At 39.3% G+C, this 21821-nt stretch overlaps 1 protein-coding gene across 3 annotated transcripts in view; it reads right to left on the bottom strand.

Annotated features, from left to right (window-relative positions):
- Positions 1–21821, bottom strand: part of LOC131428195 (casein kinase I) — a 122081-nt gene that overhangs the window by 60237 nt on the left and 40023 nt on the right. For all 3 annotated transcript variants that reach the window (XM_058591925.1, XM_058591926.1, XM_058591924.1), the window contains exons 3-4: positions 12040–12150; positions 11381–11550 (exon numbers count right to left, since the gene is read on the bottom strand). In XM_058591925.1, coding sequence (XP_058447908.1) covers positions 11381–11550; positions 12040–12150 — 281 coding nt within the window. The remainder of the gene's footprint in view (positions 1–11380; positions 11551–12039; positions 12151–21821) is intronic.

The raw sequence follows: 21821 nt of genomic DNA, 5'->3' as shown, positions 1-21821 counted from the left end.
TTGAGAGCTCGTAGTAAATCACACCGAGCTGATCCTACCAAAATACAAATCAACACCTTAGCGCCGTGAATATTCGGTTTTGCCTTCGACGAAGTAGCATGCCCGGGCATTCCCCATGATTTTCTGCGTTTAGGATGATCGTATCGAAACCACTTTTCATCACCGGTTACGATTCGATGTGAAAACCACTTACGATTTTGTCTTTGAAGCAGTTGCTCACATACAAATAGACGGCGCTCGATGTCCCTCGGTTTCAACTCGTACGGCACCCAGTTTCCTTCTTTCTGAATCATGCCCAGAGCCTAGAGACGTTTTGAAATGGCTTGCTGACTCACTTCCAACGATTCGGAAAGCTCTTTTTAGGTTTGGCACGAATCTTCATCAAGCAATACTTCTAGTTGTTCATCTTTGAAGGTTTTTTCTCTCCCACCACCATGTTTGTCTTTGACATCGAAATCACCATTTTTAAAACGTTGAAACCACTTCCGACAAGTTCTTTTACTCAGAGCAGCATCACCGTAAGTTTCTGAGAGCATTCGTGTCGCTTCAGCTGCAATTTTTTTTTGAATTGTAACAGAAAAGTAAAACTTCCCGCAAATGGCGAGAATTGGGTACATAAACAGATATTTTCGAGCGTGAATAATACGAAAACAAGAACAACTGTCACAGAAACGACAATGACAATTCGTTAGACACTGTTCACACTCACTTTAAAGTCATTATCATCTATGTATTTTGGTACAGCCACCTATCGGAAAACGGCGGAAGCAAACTTGTACACCTGATAAATTATTGACAACAAAATACTAATTTTCTTGGAAAAAATGTTGCACTGCATGGTGAGATACCATGATATGAATGTATTTTTTTTTTATAAAGAAAGGTTATGCAATCACCCGGAGAGCCGAGTGTCATATACCATTCGACTCAGTTCGTCGAGTACGCAAAATGTATGTGTGAATGTAATGTTTTTTTGTACTAACTTTTCTCGAAGATGGCCGCACCGATTTACACAAACTTAGGTTCAAATGAAAGGTCTTGTGGTCCCATACAAAATTCCTAAATATTGTTTGGATCCGACTTTCGGTTGCGGAATTATGGGGTAAAACGAGCAAAAAATGTGTAAATAACAAAACATTCTTCGATCAAATACTCTGATTTTAAAAAACCGTGCAAAAAAAACCGCGTAACTTTGGAAATCCGCGTAAAAGACGCAAAACTGAAAAAAAAATTTTGTTTATGTCAAATATCTTAGAATTGCATGAAACTTCCATATCTGGTGAAATCCTAATTTTTTTTTTGATAAAATCGATTTTGGTAGAGTATTTGAGACCGCTTAACTTCGGAAATCCGCGTAGAAAAAACCACAAATCGAAACAAAACCTTTTTTGATGCCAAATGTCTTAGAAATGCATTAAACGTCTAGATCTGGTATAATCTCAAAAAAAAAATATTTTTTTTGGAATCAACTTTGGAACCGGAACTGGAAATTTTACAGATTACAGAAGTGCTCTAGTATTGTGAGCGTCAGCGCTCATTCACCTCGTAAGACGAAGCGGTTGCTTCAAAATTCAAATACAATGAAAATCAATAGTACCATCCTAGCTCCGTCGAAAAGGTGTATAAATAACTTCGTGCCGTTTTTCTTTGAAATTTGAAGCTTTATTGACAGAAAATGATTATATATTCAAAGTATTGTCCATCGCTAGCCACACCTTTTTCCCCATCTTTCTAGCAATCTCCGGATACTCTTTTTGAAAAATTCGACCGGTTTGGCCGCAATCCACGCATCGATTCATTTTTTGACTTCATCATAATTGGAATAGTGCTGGCCAGCCAGACCATGCTGCATCGACCGGAACAAATAGTAATCAGTAGGAGCAATTTCAGGACTATACGGCGCGTGTGGTGGAAGTTCCCATTTGCTTCCAAGTATGTTTTTACCGACTGTGCAATATGTGGGCGATCATTGCTATGTTGCAAAATTATTTTGTCGTGCTATCGGTGTATTGTGGTCGTTTTTTCTTGCAATGCTCGGCTCAAACGCATCAATTGTCGTTGCTAGACCTCATATTTCATGAAGAAATTCAAAACGGTATAAGTACTGAGTGTTTTCATCTCAGTACTGTTTCATGAAATTGTGAAATCTTATATTATTGCAAACATTAATGTCAATCAAACATTGCTTTAGAGTCTTTATTGAAGACTATTGGTTTGTTTCGCTACATATAATGAACGTTTTACTTAAATTATCAGTAAACCTAGTTTAATCAGTGATATAAAATAGAATAGCAATATTGATGTTAATATTCCGGTATGTATTCAAGAATCCGCTCGAAATTTTCAGTTGAAAATTATGTTTCCGGTTAGATACAATTTATTTTCAAGCAGCAATAATAATTTTATGTTGACGAGTCAGTAACAATATTCACTCATGCTTCAGTATTGATTGTTAATCCATTTACGATAAACGAATTCTAAAATATACCGAAAGAGTAGCTTGCTTGCCAGATCATGCACTTTTTGTAAGATTTTCAGAAAAATCTGAGGATAGAATCATCTTACCAAATTTTATTTCGGTATTGGCAATACATTTCTTTTATTCAATAGTATATTTAATAAGGCACACACCAAACTTCATTCGGTATTTTTTCCATCTTTCGACGACTTTAGAACAGCCGTACTACCGAACATTCTCATTCTACTGATATATCAGCATTACCTTGAAGTACCGCTGTGATGAGAATTTTATTGAAATAATCAGCTAACGATGATGGAACAGCTGACATCGGTAAACAAATTTAAGTGTGCACACTGACATTACTGTATGGTACAACTTTACAGCATTAGGAAAATAAGTTTTTAATAACACGAAAAACAAAAGTCTCGTAGCATTATCAATAGTTGATCCCTAATAAGACCAATAAATTAGGATGACAAATAAATCCATATCTCGTATTGTTACAACAATGTAAACATTGAGTATTGTTTAAATGTAAACATTATTTTAAGCTGTTCGGTAGAATGTGAACAACATTCGATTAAAACGTGCAAAACAAAACCCTGCGGATTTCTCTTTCCACCATGGAACTATAGAAATTTCTGTCCAAGTGTGCCCCATTGCTCCACTAAATTGCATTCCGAAGCGCTCGGTTATACGAAGGTGGGAAAACAAGCCACAGGAAGCTAATGTGATAATAGGTTCAGCTAAAAATAGCCTGAAAAGTGTTTCACCATAGAACGCACAGCAGGGGTGCGCGTGTCGAGTCCCTAAAGGTACATGGCAGGAATGTACAGTCGGGGAGTTCGGAGGCAAAAGCGGCGGTGGCAGCGGCATTGTGGAGAGCCTTTTTGGTCTGCAGTGTTTGCTGGAATATGTTCGATGAAGCTACCGCCCCAAATTGAGAAGGACAAAATTTATGATGCAACAATGCAAATCAAGTGAATTATCATCATGTGGTTGTTGTTGTTGTGGATCGATTGTGCTTTGTGAATCAGAACAGCACGATTACGGCAGCTGAGATCTGCATATGCAATGCAATAATAGTACGTTTTCCGGAAACGGACTCTAATGTGAACGATCGGTGAACTTATTCTTCGTTTATAATGCGATTTTGAATCTAGAAAACTGTGAGAACCCCTTAACCCGTTATCGATTTTCGGCAACCGAGAAACATGCAGCAACGTTCCTAATTCGAGTAAGTGCCTAGAACAAAGCAAGAATCGTCTGAAACGAACTGCAACCGAGAGGCTTATATAGACATTGACCCAATTATACTGATTTTCATTAAACCAACGGCTGTTCGTCGCTTTTTCCAGCTATGTTCTTCATGCTACGTTCTATGCACCGCCTTTTGTTACCTAACTTATTGAAATTAGTTGTTAGTGATCAATTGAATTCGCTCGTTCATGTGCGCAAGTTGGAGAAGACGTGCTCCAATTCGTTTTGATTTTCAATGTTTGAATCAAAAACTGGAAAGAAAAACGAATCATGTTTTCGGTTATATATTGATATGAAAGGTGGATTTCTGAAAAAAATCAATCTTTCTGAAAATCACTTTCCAGAAAAAATTCAACCTTTGAATTTCTACTTCACCATATACAGTATTCGACAAAACATCAGAACAGAAATCCACCGATGAAAGTATTGAGTCAGAAAGTTTCTAAAATTTTACAAAAGATGGCAGCACCAGTAGATTTCAAACAAGTATGATAGATTTCGAGTATCATAACCAAAACTTCAAAACTTCTGCGAAGAAAATCAAGGTAACTTTAACGTAACGTAAAAATAATCTCGTCACTTCAGAAATCCGCATGAAAAAAAAACTCGCAGCTTCGGAAATTTATATAAAAACCGCGCAAAAAATAACCGTACAAAAAGAATACGTAAAAAGACTTCAGTTTCTTTCGTTGAGCGTCACATAAAAAAGGTGGGTGGTTAATGTCAGAGACATAACCGGATGTGTGAAATTTCAGACTACAGTTCCTGCATTCAGATCCCGAATCGGAGACCAGAAATGAATCAGATCCAGCGTTCAGATTCACAATTCAAGTTCTAGAGATTATTTCCAGAAATCATGTACAAAAGAATGAGTACACTGAGGTCTCTTTTTACGCGGGGGATACGTACCGCGTAAAAGAAACCGTGCAAAAAAAACGTAATTTCAGAAATACGCGTAAAAAAACCACGTAGCTTCGGAAATTCGCGTAAAAATAAACCGCATAACTTCGGAAACCCGCGTAAAAAAACCTCTAAACTAGAGAAAAAAAATATTTCATTCCAAATATCTTAGAAATGCATGAAACGTTCAGATCTGGTGTAATCTAAAAATATCAACTTTGGGAATTTGAGACCACGCAACTTCGGAAATCCGCGTAGAATAAAACCGCAAAATACAAAAGAAAATCTGTTTGATGCCAAATGTTTTAGAAATGCATGAAACGTCCAGATCTGGTGTGAACTGAACATGTTTTTTTTTGAAAAAAATAGAAAATTTTCTAAGTGTCAAAGAGTTGAATTATAAAAAAATTCAATTTGGGAAATCCGCCTAAAAAACGTAACTTCGGAAACCCGCGTACCTTCGGAAATTCGCATAAATAGAAACCGCATAAAAAAACCGCGTAAAAAAACGTATAGCTTCGGAGATTCGCGTAAAAAAAACCGCGCAACTTCGGAAATACACGTAAAAAAACTGCATTAAAAATCGCGTAAAAAAAGACCCCAGTGTATGAGAATCCCTTCTTACACTGACGTCATTGTTTCATCCGAACAATGAGTACCGCCTGAGAAAACCGCGTAAAGAACACGTAATCGTAAATCTGCGTAAAAAACGCGCATCTTCGGAAATATGCCCAAAAAATATTTCGGAAATTCGTGTAAAAAGCTCATAACAGCATTCGTAAAACCGCGTAACTTCGCAATCGTCAGAGACATAACCGAATGCGATGAAGTACTAGGATATAGTTCCAGTATTCAGATCCCGCATCCGGGTCCAGAAATCGGTTCCAGAGATATAGAATTCATTTCTAGAATCCTGATCCAGGATTTGTTTCCAGAATCCATGCTTAAATTTCAGTACTACAATTCGGGTTTGAATTTCCGAACCGTGGTTCTGAGCATGGGAGCGAATTCGGGTTCTAGGACTGGATTCTGAAACTGAATTAAGAGACTGAGTTCTGAACCTGAGTTGCAGACCTGAACTCTGGACCAGAATTCTGAAAGTAGAATTCAAGAAATTCAGGGCTTTGAATTCAGAAATTGAATTCTGGAACTGATTTCTGAGCCTGAATTTTGACAGAAACTGAGTTTCGGATGTGAATTCGGGAACTGAATTGCGGAAAGGAGTTTCGGATCTGAACTTTGGACCTGAACTCTGGAACTGAATTCTGAACTCGAATTCTGGACCAGGAGCCTGGTTCTGGACCAGGATTCCAGACTGAGTTCTGGAACTTTGGATTTGCCTTCCGGAACTAAAATCTGAACTTAAATTCTGGAACGAAATTTAAAACTAGAAACTGAACTCTGGATTGCATTTTTTTTTACCAAAATCTAGAATTCAGTTTAGAATCTCAGATCCAGAATTGAGTTCCAGAGCCTTCACTGTTTTTCAATGTCTGTAATGTTCCAGGATGCAAGTCTAAAATTCAGTTTCCAAATTCAGTGTCTAAGTTCTAGTCCGGAATTCGAGCTCCGTATTCAGATCTCGAATTTAATGTCAAAATTCAGTTTCCAAATCCAGTTTCAGAATTCAGTTCCGGAATTCAGTTTCTGAAGTTATATTCAGTATTCAGGTTCAGAATGCATTCTATAATTCAGTTCCAGAGTGAAGTAAGTAACTTTCCATCGCGAAAACGCTCGGTCACATACAAATCTTTCGGTTTAAAATTATTTGTAGATTATAATGAATGGTAATCTTTCACTCATTCACATTGTATTCCAGAATTGGAGTCAGCAAATTACCACTTGTCTTGGTCGATGCAGAACGCTCTTTTGTCGGCATGCTATGCTTCACATCAGTCGGGAAAATCGAAAACTTATTTAGAAAACTATTTTAAGAATTTTTTTTTTCCGGAATTCAGAAATTCTCAGAAAGATGGGAAAAAGTTGAGGTTATTGATGCACAATTCCTCGAATATGTAATCATCTTTTTCCAACAAAACCTCACATTTAGGGGGAAAAACTGTGCAATCTGTTCAACAAGTAAGGAAGCGCGAGTATTCCGAAAGTAATGGAAACTACAACTTCAATTATGTTTATAAACAAACTTCAAAACAATTGAACAATGTGGTTTTTCAGTGAACAGTGTGGTTTCCACCAGCATTGACCATGGTCTGACATCTTCGAGGCATACTTTCCACGATACTCTGCAGTTTCGAAATTTTGATTTCGAGATTCACCAACTTGGTGAGCGAGTAAATCGAACTTTCATAAAACGCGACCAGAATTTGGACGCATTGATTCTCTTGCTTCGGTACCATTTTCACACATGAAGAGCAAATGTCAAATTCAAACAGTAGACAAAATGTAAAATATATACATCTTTGAAATAAAATGAATATGTAACATTCTTTAGAAAAATGATTTACTTGCCTGGATTGGTGTAATTGGGATTCAGATCGGTGCCGGTTGTGTGACAAAAAAATGAATAACTGTTCTACTAAGTTTGTACTTTTTATAATCCAAAATTATAATGAATATCACACTAAATTTGAGCTTTTCTTGCATTTTCACAAAATTCACTAAAAAGTTCTAAAACTTCTTTAGAAGTTATCAAAATTTTCCTACAATTTATTAAATACTTTAATGGTCCAACACTTACATGAATTATATTATCTCTAAATTGCGGAATAATAGCAAAACAAGCTATTATACCAAATTGAATCATTATTTCACCATTTCATTAAAGAAATAATGCCTAGTAAAGTAATGATAGTGATATGAACTATTATATTGATATAAGTTTGCTATCTCATGCCCTGGACAAGGTGTGTTAGCAGTTTACCTTGAACAGCTAGAGCCACCTAACGGTTCAACATAAGCCGCTAAGCAGACGTAAAGCTAATGCTATTTTCGAACACGGCTTTGCATTAACTTTACGTCAATGCGTGTTTATAGCGGTTTATTTTGAAACGTTAAGTTGCGTAAGTAGTTCAACAAAAGCTGCTAACGCACGGAGGAGTCGAAGACGAAACGCGAAAACAAGTATTTTATATTTTTATGTTCATTTTGAGTTTTAGTCATACATAAAACTATATCCAGTTCGAGTGAAAAGCATAATTGCGAGGAAACCAAGTTTTCAAGTTTTTCGAATCTTTCTCGAGGCACCCGAGGCAGGTGCGTTCGGAACGTTCCCATTGGAGAAATATGTATCACATCGAAAAATCCCTTGTTTTCTTCTTAAGGTAAATTCAAATCTTAATTCAAAAATCTCAAAGCTAATTGTTTTTCATTTTTTACCGTATCTCGTCATTTCTAGGCAAGTGTTCGAATGTTCGATTTCAGAAAGTTCGTGTGGTGATCTTCTAAGTTAGAAAAATTCCATATCTTTGACTACCAGACGGCACCAAAATTTTATCTAGAGGCTTTTTTATGTTCTGTATATTTGAACTACTATTGAAATTCGATTATCACGCATTTCCCATGCATCCAATTAGCAGCCTAACGAACGTGTTCGTCACCTTTGTGCACTCAGGATGCTTTTGAGATGTGTTCTTTTTCCACATATACAGTGTGGCTCATTTGAAAGCAGTTCCACGGATCAGGAAAGGATTGCAGTTTCAAGTCCAACTTCAAAATTTTGAGGTGTACCTCTGGTGGATACTTTTCCTCGTGCTTTCTTTATTTCCTATTTGATTGTTCTGTTTTTCAATCTGTTTCCCGTTTAGCCCAAATGTGGAGACTCATTTTGAAAGTTTTGATTACAGTCATTTCTAACAAGTGTTGCTTTGAAGAGTGCGATAATTATGAATCATTAAATGGAAAGCTCACTTTTGTAAAGATTTTCAAAATTAACCGTTTCTACGCAATCCGGACCTGTTTATCAAAAACATTGCAGATACATCAATCAGTTTTCTTGAGTACAACAACAACGAAATAAGAAACCCAAAACAAGTGCTTATCACAATTTAATAACTAAGAAATACGCGTGACGATCACAAATCAAAGAAAGCGCATCGGATGCAACAATATCAACATCTTGAAGTAGCAAGAAACCATTCCGTTGCCAGTGAACACCAATTCTAAAATGTGTAGATTTGATCAAAAACGGTAGATTCTGTAGTTTTATGTACATGGTTTAAGTTTCAAAGAAGGAGATGATGCAGCGATGGACATAAAAGAAGAAGAAAGAAAGAAAGAAAGAAAAAAACAACAACACTTGGATTGAATTGATGAAGAATTTTCTGGAAAATTCTCAGAACTACCGAAAAAAACATTGTGATACCGTCGATTGAAAAATGACATATTTGGTTATTTGTGTATGAAAGAGTGTTTATGGAAAAAAGTAAAGATTTATAATCATTGTGGAAAAATGTTGGAAAACTTTTTCTAGTATAAACAATTGTTAAAGTAGTGATAGAGGAGATGTAAAAAGTGAGTTAATGAAAAAAGAAAGAAAGAGAGATAGAGAAAGAATAGAGAGAGTGAGAGAGATAAATTAAACTACTTACTAATTGTATTGCTATCATGAGTACTGTCTTCAGCGAGAATCTCCTGCCGCACAGATCGAACAGATCTTCTAGCGAAGGACCTAGTAATTCCATAACTAGTGCATTGTATTTGCCACAAGGACCGAAGTAGTATACCTCGGGTATACCTTCTGCTGGGTTTTTTGTAGAGCGGCAGTTGGCATTGGGGGGTTTTGTTTTCAGACAACCGAGGGAAGGAAAAAGATCAGAAAACAATTGTAAAAAAAAATGTTAAAAATCAATGGGATCAATCTAAAGTTTGAACTTTCCGTTCGTTTCGGTGATTCACAAAATACGATCATATCTTAACGCAAGCCGTTTTGCATAGTTTCAGGTGTTTTCCCTGTTCCCTTGAATGAGGGCTCTCACTAATATACTGAGATTTGGAGACTTACGTGAGGAGGAATGAATGGTCAAAGGCCACGGTGCCGACGATGTTACGACGCAATGGCCAAGGGAAGTAAAATTACTAACGGAAACGATTATTCACGTAATGCCACCTGGTGCCGGGTGGTGGTTGCTCGTTAGATCCTACACCGAGGGTGTCGTTCAAGTGGAATGAAAAAAGGTAAGAAAAACCAGAGATAACTAGGCAGACTGATGACCTTTTCAGATCTCCTCTTCCTGGTCTGTCTGGCTCGAAAACGGCCCCCGGTGTGTAGTAGTAGTAGTAGTGGTAGTATGAGGTACAAGTAGGAATCTAACAATAGGCTGTGTGTGCACTCAAGGACAATTTATCAAGGACACTCCGCTCTCTGCGAATTGCAGTGTTTCTCTGAGAAGTAGGAAAAATGATAACAATTTAATATCAATCTTGTTCGGTTGTGCCCAGCTTGGAACCACTTTTTGCTTTTCATCTTCGTCTTCTTCTTCTTCTTCTTCATTGCACTGACTATTAAGTACGGGTCGGCTTACAAACTAAGGATTAGTTTGGTGAAAAATTTCACGGTTTTTATTCTGTAGTTATTTTAATTCGAAACAAAAAATTTGCTTCTCCTTTTGCTAATGAAGATTTAGTCAAGCGAAAGATGTGTGTTGTGGTAATAAAGAGGAGATTCGTTGAGGTTAAAACTGAAGGGAAAAACAAAAAGAAAACAAAACAGAAAGGTAAGATGTCTGATTATCTACACGGAATGGTATCTGGCAATACTTTTGGCTCGTCTAAATTCTAGGGGAACAAAACAAATCGGATCGGTTCACTACTTCAATTGTTGATCGGTCGTTAATTTTTGAGTTTACAAAAAATAGGGCATACAGCATCAGGATCGCAAACGCGACCAGCTAGACGAATAATCCAAATTTTAGCGCAACAATTTTGTTATAAACGGGGTATACAATTTCGTTGTAAAGACCAGACTTTAGCTCACGTAGTCTAATAGCATCCACATACACACACTCACACACAAACAAACATGCGCGCGTGGGAGTCACCAGTATTTCGTTTCAGGGCTCTGCTCGGATAGGCTGAACTCCACCCTCGAAACTCACAAACTCACTACTCTGAGCGCATGCTTCGATGGCTGGAAATCGTTCTCTAGTCTGGCTTTGTATCTTACATTTGCAAAAAAATAATAAAAGGCAGGCGAGGAAAGCAAACAGATATATCCGGATTCTGTCGTCGGAGGGCGAGGTTAGTTCAGGGTACAGGGAAACTGATTGATTACTAAATTTTTTTTAGAGCAAGGAAAACGAAAAAAGCATGTGGCTGTAGTAGCAAGCATCTGTCAGTCCCACTCGGAAGGACCCGCCACGCATTAGCGCCAGAAAAGAAAGAAGAGGATAGCATTTGAACAGATAGGAACAAAACAGGTTGGCTTTTCCGTAAACGAACAAAGCAATTTCTACCAGCAACGTATGTAACTCACACGACACACGACACACGGATAAATGTGAACGAAATTGGTTTGATTCGATGAAAATCTACGATGTAATAATGCTAACAGTAGAATATTTACAAAGTTGGATCACAGCCAACCGAAGGAACGAACAAAGAGGCTGATGGTCAGTAACAGTAACAGGCTACGAAAGAACGCATAAAAACTGAAGAAGGTACAACTCCAATCAGATAACAGATAACAAAACAAAGGAGTTAACGAATAATGAACTAAACTAAATGAAGAAATTAAACAACAGAAGAAAAAAAAACAATAGAGAGCAGTAAAAAGTATAGGGTGTTTGCCGACCCGTGACTTACTAGTTGCTTAGCTATCATCAGAACAGTCTTGAGTGAGAATTTCCTTCCACATAACGTGAAAAGATCTTCTAACGATGGTCCCAATAGTTCTAGTACCATTGCATTGTAACGGCCACCACACGTACCTAGATGATACACACGGGGGATCCCCTCGGGAGGAGACTGTGTATCTGTAACGGGGGAGAGAAAGAGATAAAACACAACAACACACAAAACCGATATATTCTGAGGGGGATAGAGGTAGTTAAAATGTATTCTTGATTTCGAGGCGACTCGATGTTTTTTTCGCATTACCAAATGCAACGGAGTTGAGTTAAAATATGAAAGTATTCTGAAACACGCTAAGTAATAACTTGCCGTCTTATTGCTACAGGTAGTGATTGAAACAAGCGTCCCAGAATTTGTCGTTTATTGTCTTATATTTTTTTACACAAACGCCTCAAGCTAGGCAACATCCAGTCAAAACATCAAAATCGGAGACGCCTAATCATTCATTCTACTAACGCGGCCTACAATTGCAAGCAGCTGTTTCTAGTGAACAACCGTTCAAAATAATGTGCAAATAAAACGGAAAGAAAAATTAAGAAAAAAAAACAATTTTAAATTGATGCTACGACACAAATAGGTGAGATAGATAAAACAAAACTCGAATCGCTTACCATGTGATCCTAACAATTTGTAAAACCTATACTCTAAGTGCAGTTGTGGTGCTTTTGATTTCATTGGCTCCATTTTTATTGCTACGTGTTCATTGTTGTAGAGGTTCTTCCCTGCAAGTAAAGAAAGAGGAAAATATGCGTGAGCTACTCAGTTTCGCAATGAATAGTTTAATCAAACTGCTTTTATACTTATTCTAAAGCTTGAGTAATTTAATAAGGAGTGTATCGAAAAGTAGTTAGCAACACTGATTATTGAATGAAAAAGCGAAAAACATATTTGGACAACAGTTTTCGATATATTGTAGCAAAATTACATTTTTATGCATTTCACTGATTATATTGAAGAAAATCCTAGTTTCTGTGAAACGCTCGCACTTTGGACTTGACATTCTTCATTAAATTCTGCACAGTTACTTTTGTGACTTTCCTGGTGGCAGCTGTCCAGTTTTTTTTTGAACTCCTGCATGTTTTGGGACACTGTACCTTCCTTCCGAAAGTGCCGCTTGACAATTACCCAATACCTTTCAATTGGCCGAAGATCCGGGCAGTTCGGTGGGTTCTCTTCTTCAAACATTCTTCCTCGTACACCTTGGCGTTAATTGTGCCCTTCGTGAAGAAAATCGACAACCGCAAACCACAGGTACAAATTGCTTGCCATACCAACACCCTGGTACACCTTGGCGTAGGTTTCGTCGTCGATCAGGATGCATCCGTCTATATTCTGTAGAATGACAAGATGCCAAATCAGAGCAGAATAGCGAAGAAGTGTCATGGCTGCGAAGGAATGGCAACAATCGATTCTTCATGTATTATTCACGGTATATTTCCTTGTTTACCGTTCCGGTAGTGATGTTGTTTTGGCTTGCTCGACCACAGCTGCATATTGCCTGTCATACAATTTTTTTTTGGATACTTGGCTTTCTTCTTTGTCCTGAAATGCTCCTCTACGCCGTACCGTTGCATAGCAGCATAAAAAGATATCCCAGAAAGCTGCTTAAAGTCTTCCAGCACACAAGTTTCATCGTACATTATGACGCAGGAAAACTTGGTAAAATATTCGCGATACCTCTTGTGAGCCCAAAAGTTGGAGGCATTTTACTTTTTTCGAGTCACAATACGTACCGAATTGTCTGGTGTCTTCTGCAATATTGGCTTATCATTCGAGTTCTTTTTGTGGTTCCTGAGATCCGTTTTTTTTTCTGCTCCCAGTCTATTTGGCTGTTTTGAAACGTGTATAGAATGATATGGACGTTATGGATAGTGCTTGCAGGAAAACTAAGCTTTTCTGCAAGTTGTTTTAACTGACAGAGCCAGATTTTCATTGCAACCGCATACAATCGTTTTTAATTTTTCAACACCATCTTCGATCCAAAAGCTTGTAGTATCAACAAAAATTGTGTTTACACAATGGAATACTGCGAACAAATTGACTATATCAAAAATCAAATTCAATCGCTGCTTTGTCGCAGAAATATCTATGGCAGTAAGTAAGAAAAATATTGTAAATTATTTACATGCAGTCTACAAGTACATTCAGGACATGTAGATTTTTTCACAAAAAGTCTTTTTTGTATTTTCAATTCACTTAAACTTAATGGAATTCTTAAATTATAAAAGTATACCTAGTTACTGAACTTGAGAGAACTTTCAGTTTAGTTTAGTTGCCAGTCCGGTTCCGGAGATACAATCGTAGATGTTACTTAACCAATAAATTGCATCTTTTTCATGAAGGGACCACTATTGACCAAGTTTATTGTACTGTTTGCTGATACTTATGGTTTCCGGAAATGTTACCGAATATGCTAAAGCATGCTTTTGTGAAACACCCGAATCAACCTAAAGGAATTTGTGCCAAAAATCACTGTTTGAATGACAAGAGAAAGGCATTATCATACCGGAGTAGGTGAATTAAGAAGTTTTTTTTGCATTAAAAATGCCCATATTGCAATGTAACAGCGGCTGCTAGGAAGCAGACCTGCCTTTATTCAGATAAAAATTTAGTCTAAATCAAAAATAGGGCTTCTGCGGCTTGGCGTTAAATTTTTTAATTAATTTTTTTAGTATTGAACTCAAATCCATTTTTTTTAAATTATTTCTATACGAAAATTTTACTAATTTTGTGAAAGCCACCGGCAAAATACTTTCCTTAAAGAATTGACAATTTTTCGATTATATCCGTTTGAATAAAATCTGCTTGAAAAGTGTGAATTTTTTCATGGGACCGTCTGAATCAGTTTCCTAAAACAAAGTACGTAAAGCGGCTAAATGTTCACATTCTGCGGCGACTGGTCTGACGTCACTCATTTTCGTCTGAGCCACCAGAAAGGGTATTGCACCTCGATACTTAAAGTGTTACTTATGTAGTATAAACTTTGCATGATTTAAAATGAACTGCTAGGTGGCAATTGCATTTCAATTTTAGCTACTAATGCACTGATGAGTCGAAGGCGAAGCGTGAATAAAATTAAAATATATATTTTTTTTCATAAACCGGTTATTCTGTAACCAAAAGAGAAAAAATCCCATAAACGTTCGCTAGATTCAATTTCAATGCCCTGTTTGGGTGCTTACTGGCTTTAAAAGAGTGAAACCCTTCTCACAGACGAATCGGATGTTTGAGAATGTTGCACAAGGTCGATTTAGCCACTTTCAACGACTTCACGAGTTTTGAAGCTGTCGGATCTCGTAAATCAATTTTCGGTTCGCGGCTTCCATCAAGATAAATTTTTTGAAACAAAATTGAAATAAGTACGAAAATTTTAGCACTGAGAAAGAAAACTTTTCCAAGCAAAACAATTACTGACAAAAACGTTCCAGATCTACAGCAAAATGAACAGTGTGTCCCGATATCAAACGACTCAAGCTCCAATTAACTGATGCCCTACGAACGAAGACAACCAAGCGGAAAGCATCGCAACATATTGAAGCTGAAAAATCCTTGCAGTAGTATCTAACCGCACATCTCACCCAGCTAGTAAAGTTTCCCTTATCCGGAAGCACCAGAAACTCCAGCTTGTGCTTGAGCTTGTGTGTGGAATGCTACCGATGTGATTTGAACTTGTCGCATTTTCGATGCTAAAATTAGATATTCTGCTACGTAGGTTTCCACTTATAAGCGCCTTTCAGAAGGATCAATATTTGCCGATGAGATTATAGACGACTGAACACTTTCTTACGCCCACCTTCGCCTAGTTCGGAGGAGTGTTCCCGAGTTGCTTGGCTGCCGCTCTGCTTTAGTAAAGGCTAATTGCAAGCGTAATCACTTCGAACATGACGTACAGATGCGAATGCATACTAATTGATTTATGGTATCATAACAGCGCTGCTTCCTTGTTAAAGTCTTCCAGCACGAAGAAGCACTAGAGCCATTCAATAATTTCCCAATCAGAGATGTTCTTCGTTCTTTCTTTTGAAGAACTTCCTAGTCAGTTGATTTAACATTTCATTTTTCTTATAAAAGTTAGATGGATTTATTCGTTTCTTTCGTTATGACGTCAAATCGTTATCAACTCAATATAACTTGATGTTGATGTTGATGTCTATCGAGAATCAGATTGAAGAAGGCAGATGAAAATAACGAAAATTTATCCTTAACGTAAAAGGAAACTACATAAAAATCATCGCAATTACAATAAAATTATTAACAAAAAAAGACTGTTTGAAACATTTAATAAACTCATTACATTGAACCAGTTATTGGAGGCTTTTTCGTTAAAACCTCGACACCACATGAGCTTGTACAGTCGTATCCGTAGCCCTTGTCGCGGGGTTTTATTCACTTCCTTAGCATTTCATTTGCATTTGTTACTTTCTTCTTGGTCTTGCTGAGTTTCCGCTCCAGCGTGCCCTAACAGGTTTCAATTGAACCTCAGTTCAGTTCAAGGCAGCTTGGAAGATTCATGACCTTGAGGATAAAGGGCACCGCATCAGCATTATGCTTTTTCAGTACGCTTTTAGTTCTAAAATAGTGACATTCTTCGCAAAAGGAAAAATTACCGGTGCGAGTCCAGTATCTGCGATAATTTTTTCGCGAATTTTCATTTCCGTTATACGTTCAGTTCCTTTCCAATTTGTTTTCCCATTGAGGCACTTGAGTCTAGCGAATTTCGCCATCGATGGCGCCTGTTGTGAGCAAAATATTTCACTTTGCTTCTCACAGGTACAAATAGCTTGCCAAATGAGAAATTTCCAAGCGAATTTAAATATTGACAAGATCATTTGCCTAAAATCTATCTTTTCCAACGTATGTTAAAGAGCAACTTCGACATAATATATGTTTTCGAAAAATTTTATCTTTTATTCATGTAATTCCGTTTTTGTCTAGCCCTTGCGGACGTCCGACTCCTGAACCTGTTTAGTACTTTTGAGATGTTTACCGGTTTAATTACAAAGTTGGAGTATTTTACATAAAATACGACGGAACATGGATTTCTCATCTGAGTGCACTTGACTCACTTCCATTTTGGTCGTAACAAACCACTAGCGTAGCTATGAAACTTACAGGATATAAATATTTCACTACAAAAAGGAATTGTGAGTAATTTGGTTAATTTCAGTCCAGTGAGAATATAGTATTGGGAGTACAAATTAGTTCGGAACGTTTTCAAAAGATGGCTGTACTGAATATTTAATATTGAAATATTCAGTTCATATTGCTTCAAGTTTTTTTTAACTTGTTTTTCACTGTTTTAGTTATGAACAATTTTGTGTTAACTAAGCAGTATTTGTGGGAAGTTTTGGTATTCTGTTTTAATTGGAAGAAAAGTGCAGCTGAAGCGTATTAAGCGCATGACAACGCTCGGGGTCATGTCGAAGAAGTCGTTGAACAATAATTTGGATACGCTCAAATGGGACATTTGACCGCATCCGTCGTATTCTTCTGACATTGCTCCTTCTGATTACTGGTTGTTCCGACGGATGCACCACGATCTGGCAGATCATCGGTTTACCTTTTTCGCAGCTATCGAAAAATGGTTTCAAACTTGGATCATCTCAAAAGACGCGACATTTTTTCGAGATGGAAATCGAAAATTGCCTGAGAGGATTATTATTATTTTGATATAAAAGTATTTTTGACAAAAACATCCAAATTAAAAATATATCCAAAATAAAAATATGCGAATCTTTTTATTTAAAAATGGGTGTAATATCATGTCTATTGTTTAATTCTGACAGGTGCTCTTCAGATGTAAAAATGACATCGAAACTAGAAAATTCAAACTGCTCGAACGCCAAGTTAGCGAAATTATTGGCCAAATAATGTAAAAATGTTCACTTAACAGGGGGTTTTTAAAGCGTATTTTTAGGATTTTTTTCTGAAAAACCGTTGAAACAAAATAATTAATTTATTTCATATCTTTTCTTAATACATTCAAACAATGTTTGAAATTGTTAAAAAATCTTGTTTCGAAAAAAACACGTTCGAATGATAAGCGGGCTAAGCATGATCCGTATAGCGGCACATATTCTAGCGCGTGTAGCTTATCAATCTATCAATTTCAAATAATTCTTTTGCCTACGTCTTCTATACATACTTTAGGCGTGATTTCTTTATTTTTTTATTTGGAAGCAGGGAAAAGCCCGATGGAGATGAATCATGTTTCATATAAAATCATTCATTTTCATTCAAAAAAAGGAAAAAGCGAATTTTTTACCTGATACACGAACTGACCCCATTATTTTTTTTTGAAGATTACATAACCGATTTCCACAAACTAAGGTGCAAATGAAAGGTTTTATAATTCTTCAAAAAAATCCCTAATTCAATTCGAATCCAACTTCCGGTTCCAGGATTACAGTTCGATAAGTGGAAGTGTGAAAAGATGAAACGAGGTGCAAATTAAAACATGCCAATCTTTGCATTAAAAAATGTGTATGTATGTGTGTGTGTAGTATCACACCTACTATTCGATTCTGTCAGTTGCTCTTCACTTGTGAAAATGGCATCGAGACAAGAGAAATTTTTTCGTGCGCATCGCAAAAACAGACTCCAAAATGCACATTTAATAAAACCTTCAACCCCCGAGAGGATTTGGAAATTTTACAAAAGCGACACCATTATGCATTTCCCGGAAGAATGGAGAACGATTCGCAATATGATTGAATAGAAGTTAATTCGGCACCCCATACCAAAAAATCTGCTAAAACCTATGACTATAGCTTCTCACCTACACATTGGGGGAGAAAAGATAGACTCTTTCCATTTTAGCTCCCCATGCACAGATTCAACCAAGTATGGAGAACCAAAAATCCGGATACGTAGTTGCGTCAATGCGGGGCAGTTACATATCAGATGGTATGAAGTACGCAAACGCACTTACACAAATCACAAAAATAATACTTAGTACGCTGAATAGTAAAGCTAGCTTCATTTAGAATTGGAACAAACTTTTGCTCATATTGTGGCGCTCCTGGTGGACGAATTTGGAAGTTCTTGGCGCCCATGTGTAGGGAATTTTGTCAGCTTCACGTATGATTTTTAACATTCCGCAAATCGACTGTACTTTGTAAACAATCAACAAGGAAGCCAAAAGAAGGGAAAAAATTGTGCACAGTTATTTGGAAAATCCATTGTGGTCTGCATCTAGGCTAGCTAAACAGCTGAAATTGCCCAGAAATACCGTATGGCGCGTTATCAAACGGTATAAGGAAACATTTTCGGGCCCTGTGGTGGAGGAGGAGCACTATGAGGGAAGCTGAGCTGCAAGCAACCGGGCGGGTCATAGGTGGTGGATAATGCTTAGTCGCGATAGCAACTCGTTGTGACTCGCGACCCGAACCATGTAGCGGGGGCTGACTGCAGGTGTGGGTAGGACGAGGTAGTGGGCCCTACACGTTCTAGGCCTAAAAACCACAAGACCTAAAGTAGTTGGCCCTGACAAGGCGAGTTGGCGCCGCCTTTCAATATGCACCTGGCCCAAATCTCTCTCTTCTCGCGGTCCTTCAGCGTTACTGCAAGGTTGGCGCAGGCCTAGCTAGCCGCCCATAAAAAGGACTTGCTCAGGAAGTTCAACAAGAAAATTCGGATGGATCTAATCGGCTCAGACCTTTGCGACGAAAACGGACAAGAGATTGGAAACTCGGTACGTGGAACTGTAAGTCTCTCAACTTCATCGGAAGCACGCGTATACTATCCGATATAGTGAAAGACCGCAAGTTCGACATCGTAGCGCTGCAGGAGGTGTGTTGGAAGGGGTCTACGGTGCGGGTCTTTCGCGGGAACCACACCATATACCAGAGCTGCGTCAACACACACGAGCTGGGAACAGCTTTTATGGTTGTGGGGGAGATGCAAAAGCGTGTGATCGGATGGTGGCCGGTCAGCGACAGAATGTGCAGGTTGAGGATCAAGGGCCGGTTCTTCAATATCAGCATAATTAACGTGCATAGTCCCCACCTCGGAAGTAGCGATGACGACAAAGACGAATTCTACGCGCAGCTGGAACGTGAATACGATCGCTGCCCAAGACATGACATCAAGATCGTCATCGGCGATTTCAATGCTCAGGTTGGCCAGGAGGTGGAGTTCAGACCGGTAGTTGGAAGGTTCAGCGCCCACCAGCAAACGAACGAGAACGGCCTAAGACTCATCGACTTTGCCACCTCCAAGAACATGGCCATAAAAAGCACCTTTTTCCAGCACCGCCTCCTGCACCGATACACCTAGAGATCACCCATGCAAACGGAGACACAAATCGATCACGTCCTGATTGATGGACGGCATTTCTCGGACATTATCGACGTACGAACCTATCGGGGCGCTAACATCGACTCGGACCACTACCTTGTGATGGTTAAGCTGCGTCCAAAACTGTCCGTTGTGAATAACGTACGGTACCGGTGCCCGCCGCGGTATAATCTGGACCGACTGAGGGACACCGAGGTCGCGACTGCCTACGCGCGGCATCTCGAAGCAGCGTTGCTAGCGGAGGAGGAGTTCAATGATACTCCCCTGGAGGACTGCTGGACCAGAACTAAAGCAGCCATCAGCAATGCTGCGGAGAGCGTCCTGGGATACGTGCCAAGGAGTCGACGGAACGAATGGTTCGACGGCGAATGCCAGGAGATATTGGACGAGAAGAATGCAGCACGCGCAGCGATGTTGCGTCAAGCCACCCGTCAGAACGTGGAATCGTATCGACAGAGACGAAAGCAGCAAACTCGCCTTTTCCGGGACAAAAAGCGCCGCCTGGAAGAGTCGGAGAGAGAGGAGATGGAGATGCTATATCGTTCTCAGGATACACGGGCGTTCTACAGGAAGCTGAATGACTCTCGCAACGGCTTCATGCCGCGAGCCGAAATGTGTAGAGACAAGGAAGGTGGCATCCTGACGGACGAACGTGAGGTGATCGAAAGGTGGAAGCAGCACTACGATGAACATCTGAATAGTGCACAGGCGGACAATCAGGCGTTGGAGGAGGAAGATTATGTCAGTGTTGCAGCCGACGGAGATGTACCAGTGCCCACTATGAACGAGGTCAAGGAGGCTATCCAACAGCTCAAGAATAACAAAGCAGCTGGTAAGGATGGTCTAGGAGCAGAACTCTTCAAAAGGGGACCGGAGAAACTGACGGAATGCATGCACCGAATAATCGAAGAGATCTGGGACAGAGAACAGCTACCGGAGGAGTGGAAGGAAGGGGTCATCACCCCGATATACAAGAAAGGTGACAAATTGGACTGTGCAAACTACAGGGCAATCACAGTGTCAAATGCCGCCTACAAAGTGTTATCCCAGATCCTGTTCCGGCGCCTATCACCACTGGTAAATGGATTTGTCGGGAGTTATCAGGCCGGGTTCATCAACGGCAGATCAACAAACGACCAAATCTTCACTATACGGCAAATCCTCCAAAAATGCCGTGAATACCGGGTCCCGACGCATCATCTGTTCATCGACTTCAAAGCCGCATACGACACGGTTGACCGTGTAGAGCTATGGAAAATTATGGACGAGAACGGCTTCCCTGAGAAGCTGACAAGACTGATTAAGGCTACGATGGATGGTGTACAGTGTTGTGTCAAGATTGCGGGCGGTTTCTCTGAACCGTTCGAATCACGTAGGGGATTAAGACAAGGTGATGGGTTGTCCTGCCTGCTGTTCAACATCGCACTTGAAGGAGTTATGCGAAGAGCGCGGTTCAACATGCGGGGCACGATTTTCACGAGGTCCGGACAATTCGTGTGCTTCGCTGATGACGTGGATATAATCGGTAGAAACAAGGAGACGGTAGCAGATCTGTATACCCGACTAAAGCGCGAAGCGGCACGAGTAGGACTGAGGATAAATGTGTCTAAGACAAAGTACATGCTGGCTGGCGGAACTGAACGCGATAGGCAACGTCTGGGCAGCAGTATTACGATCGACGGCGACGAGTTCGAGGTGGTTGACGAGTTCATCTATCTTGGCTCAATGGTGACTGCGGACAACGACACCAGCCGGGAGATCAGGAGGCGCATTATATCCGGAAGTCGTGCCTACTATGGACTCCACAAAACATTGAGATCCAGGAAACTTCACCCCCGCACGAAGTGCACCATGTACAAATCACTGGTAAGACCGGTGGTTCTCTACGGGCACGAAACGTGGACAATGCTCGAGGAGGACCTGCAAGCACTCGAAGTCTTCGAAAGGAGGGTGCTGAGAACGATCTTCGGTGGTGTGCAGGAAAATGGAGTGTGGAGGAGAAGAATGAACCACGAACTAGCGCAACTCTACGGTGAGCCAAGTATCCGGAAAGTAGCCCAGGCTGGAAGGGTACGGTGGGCGGGGCATGTCGTGA

The sequence above is a fragment of the Malaya genurostris genome, chromosome 2, assembly GCF_030247185.1.
Source record: "Malaya genurostris strain Urasoe2022 chromosome 2, Malgen_1.1, whole genome shotgun sequence".
NCBI classification, from domain to species: domain Eukaryota; kingdom Metazoa; phylum Arthropoda; class Insecta; order Diptera; family Culicidae; genus Malaya; species Malaya genurostris.
The sequence above is the reverse complement of the archived record's forward strand: the minus strand, read 5'-3'. Positions and strand labels throughout refer to the sequence as shown.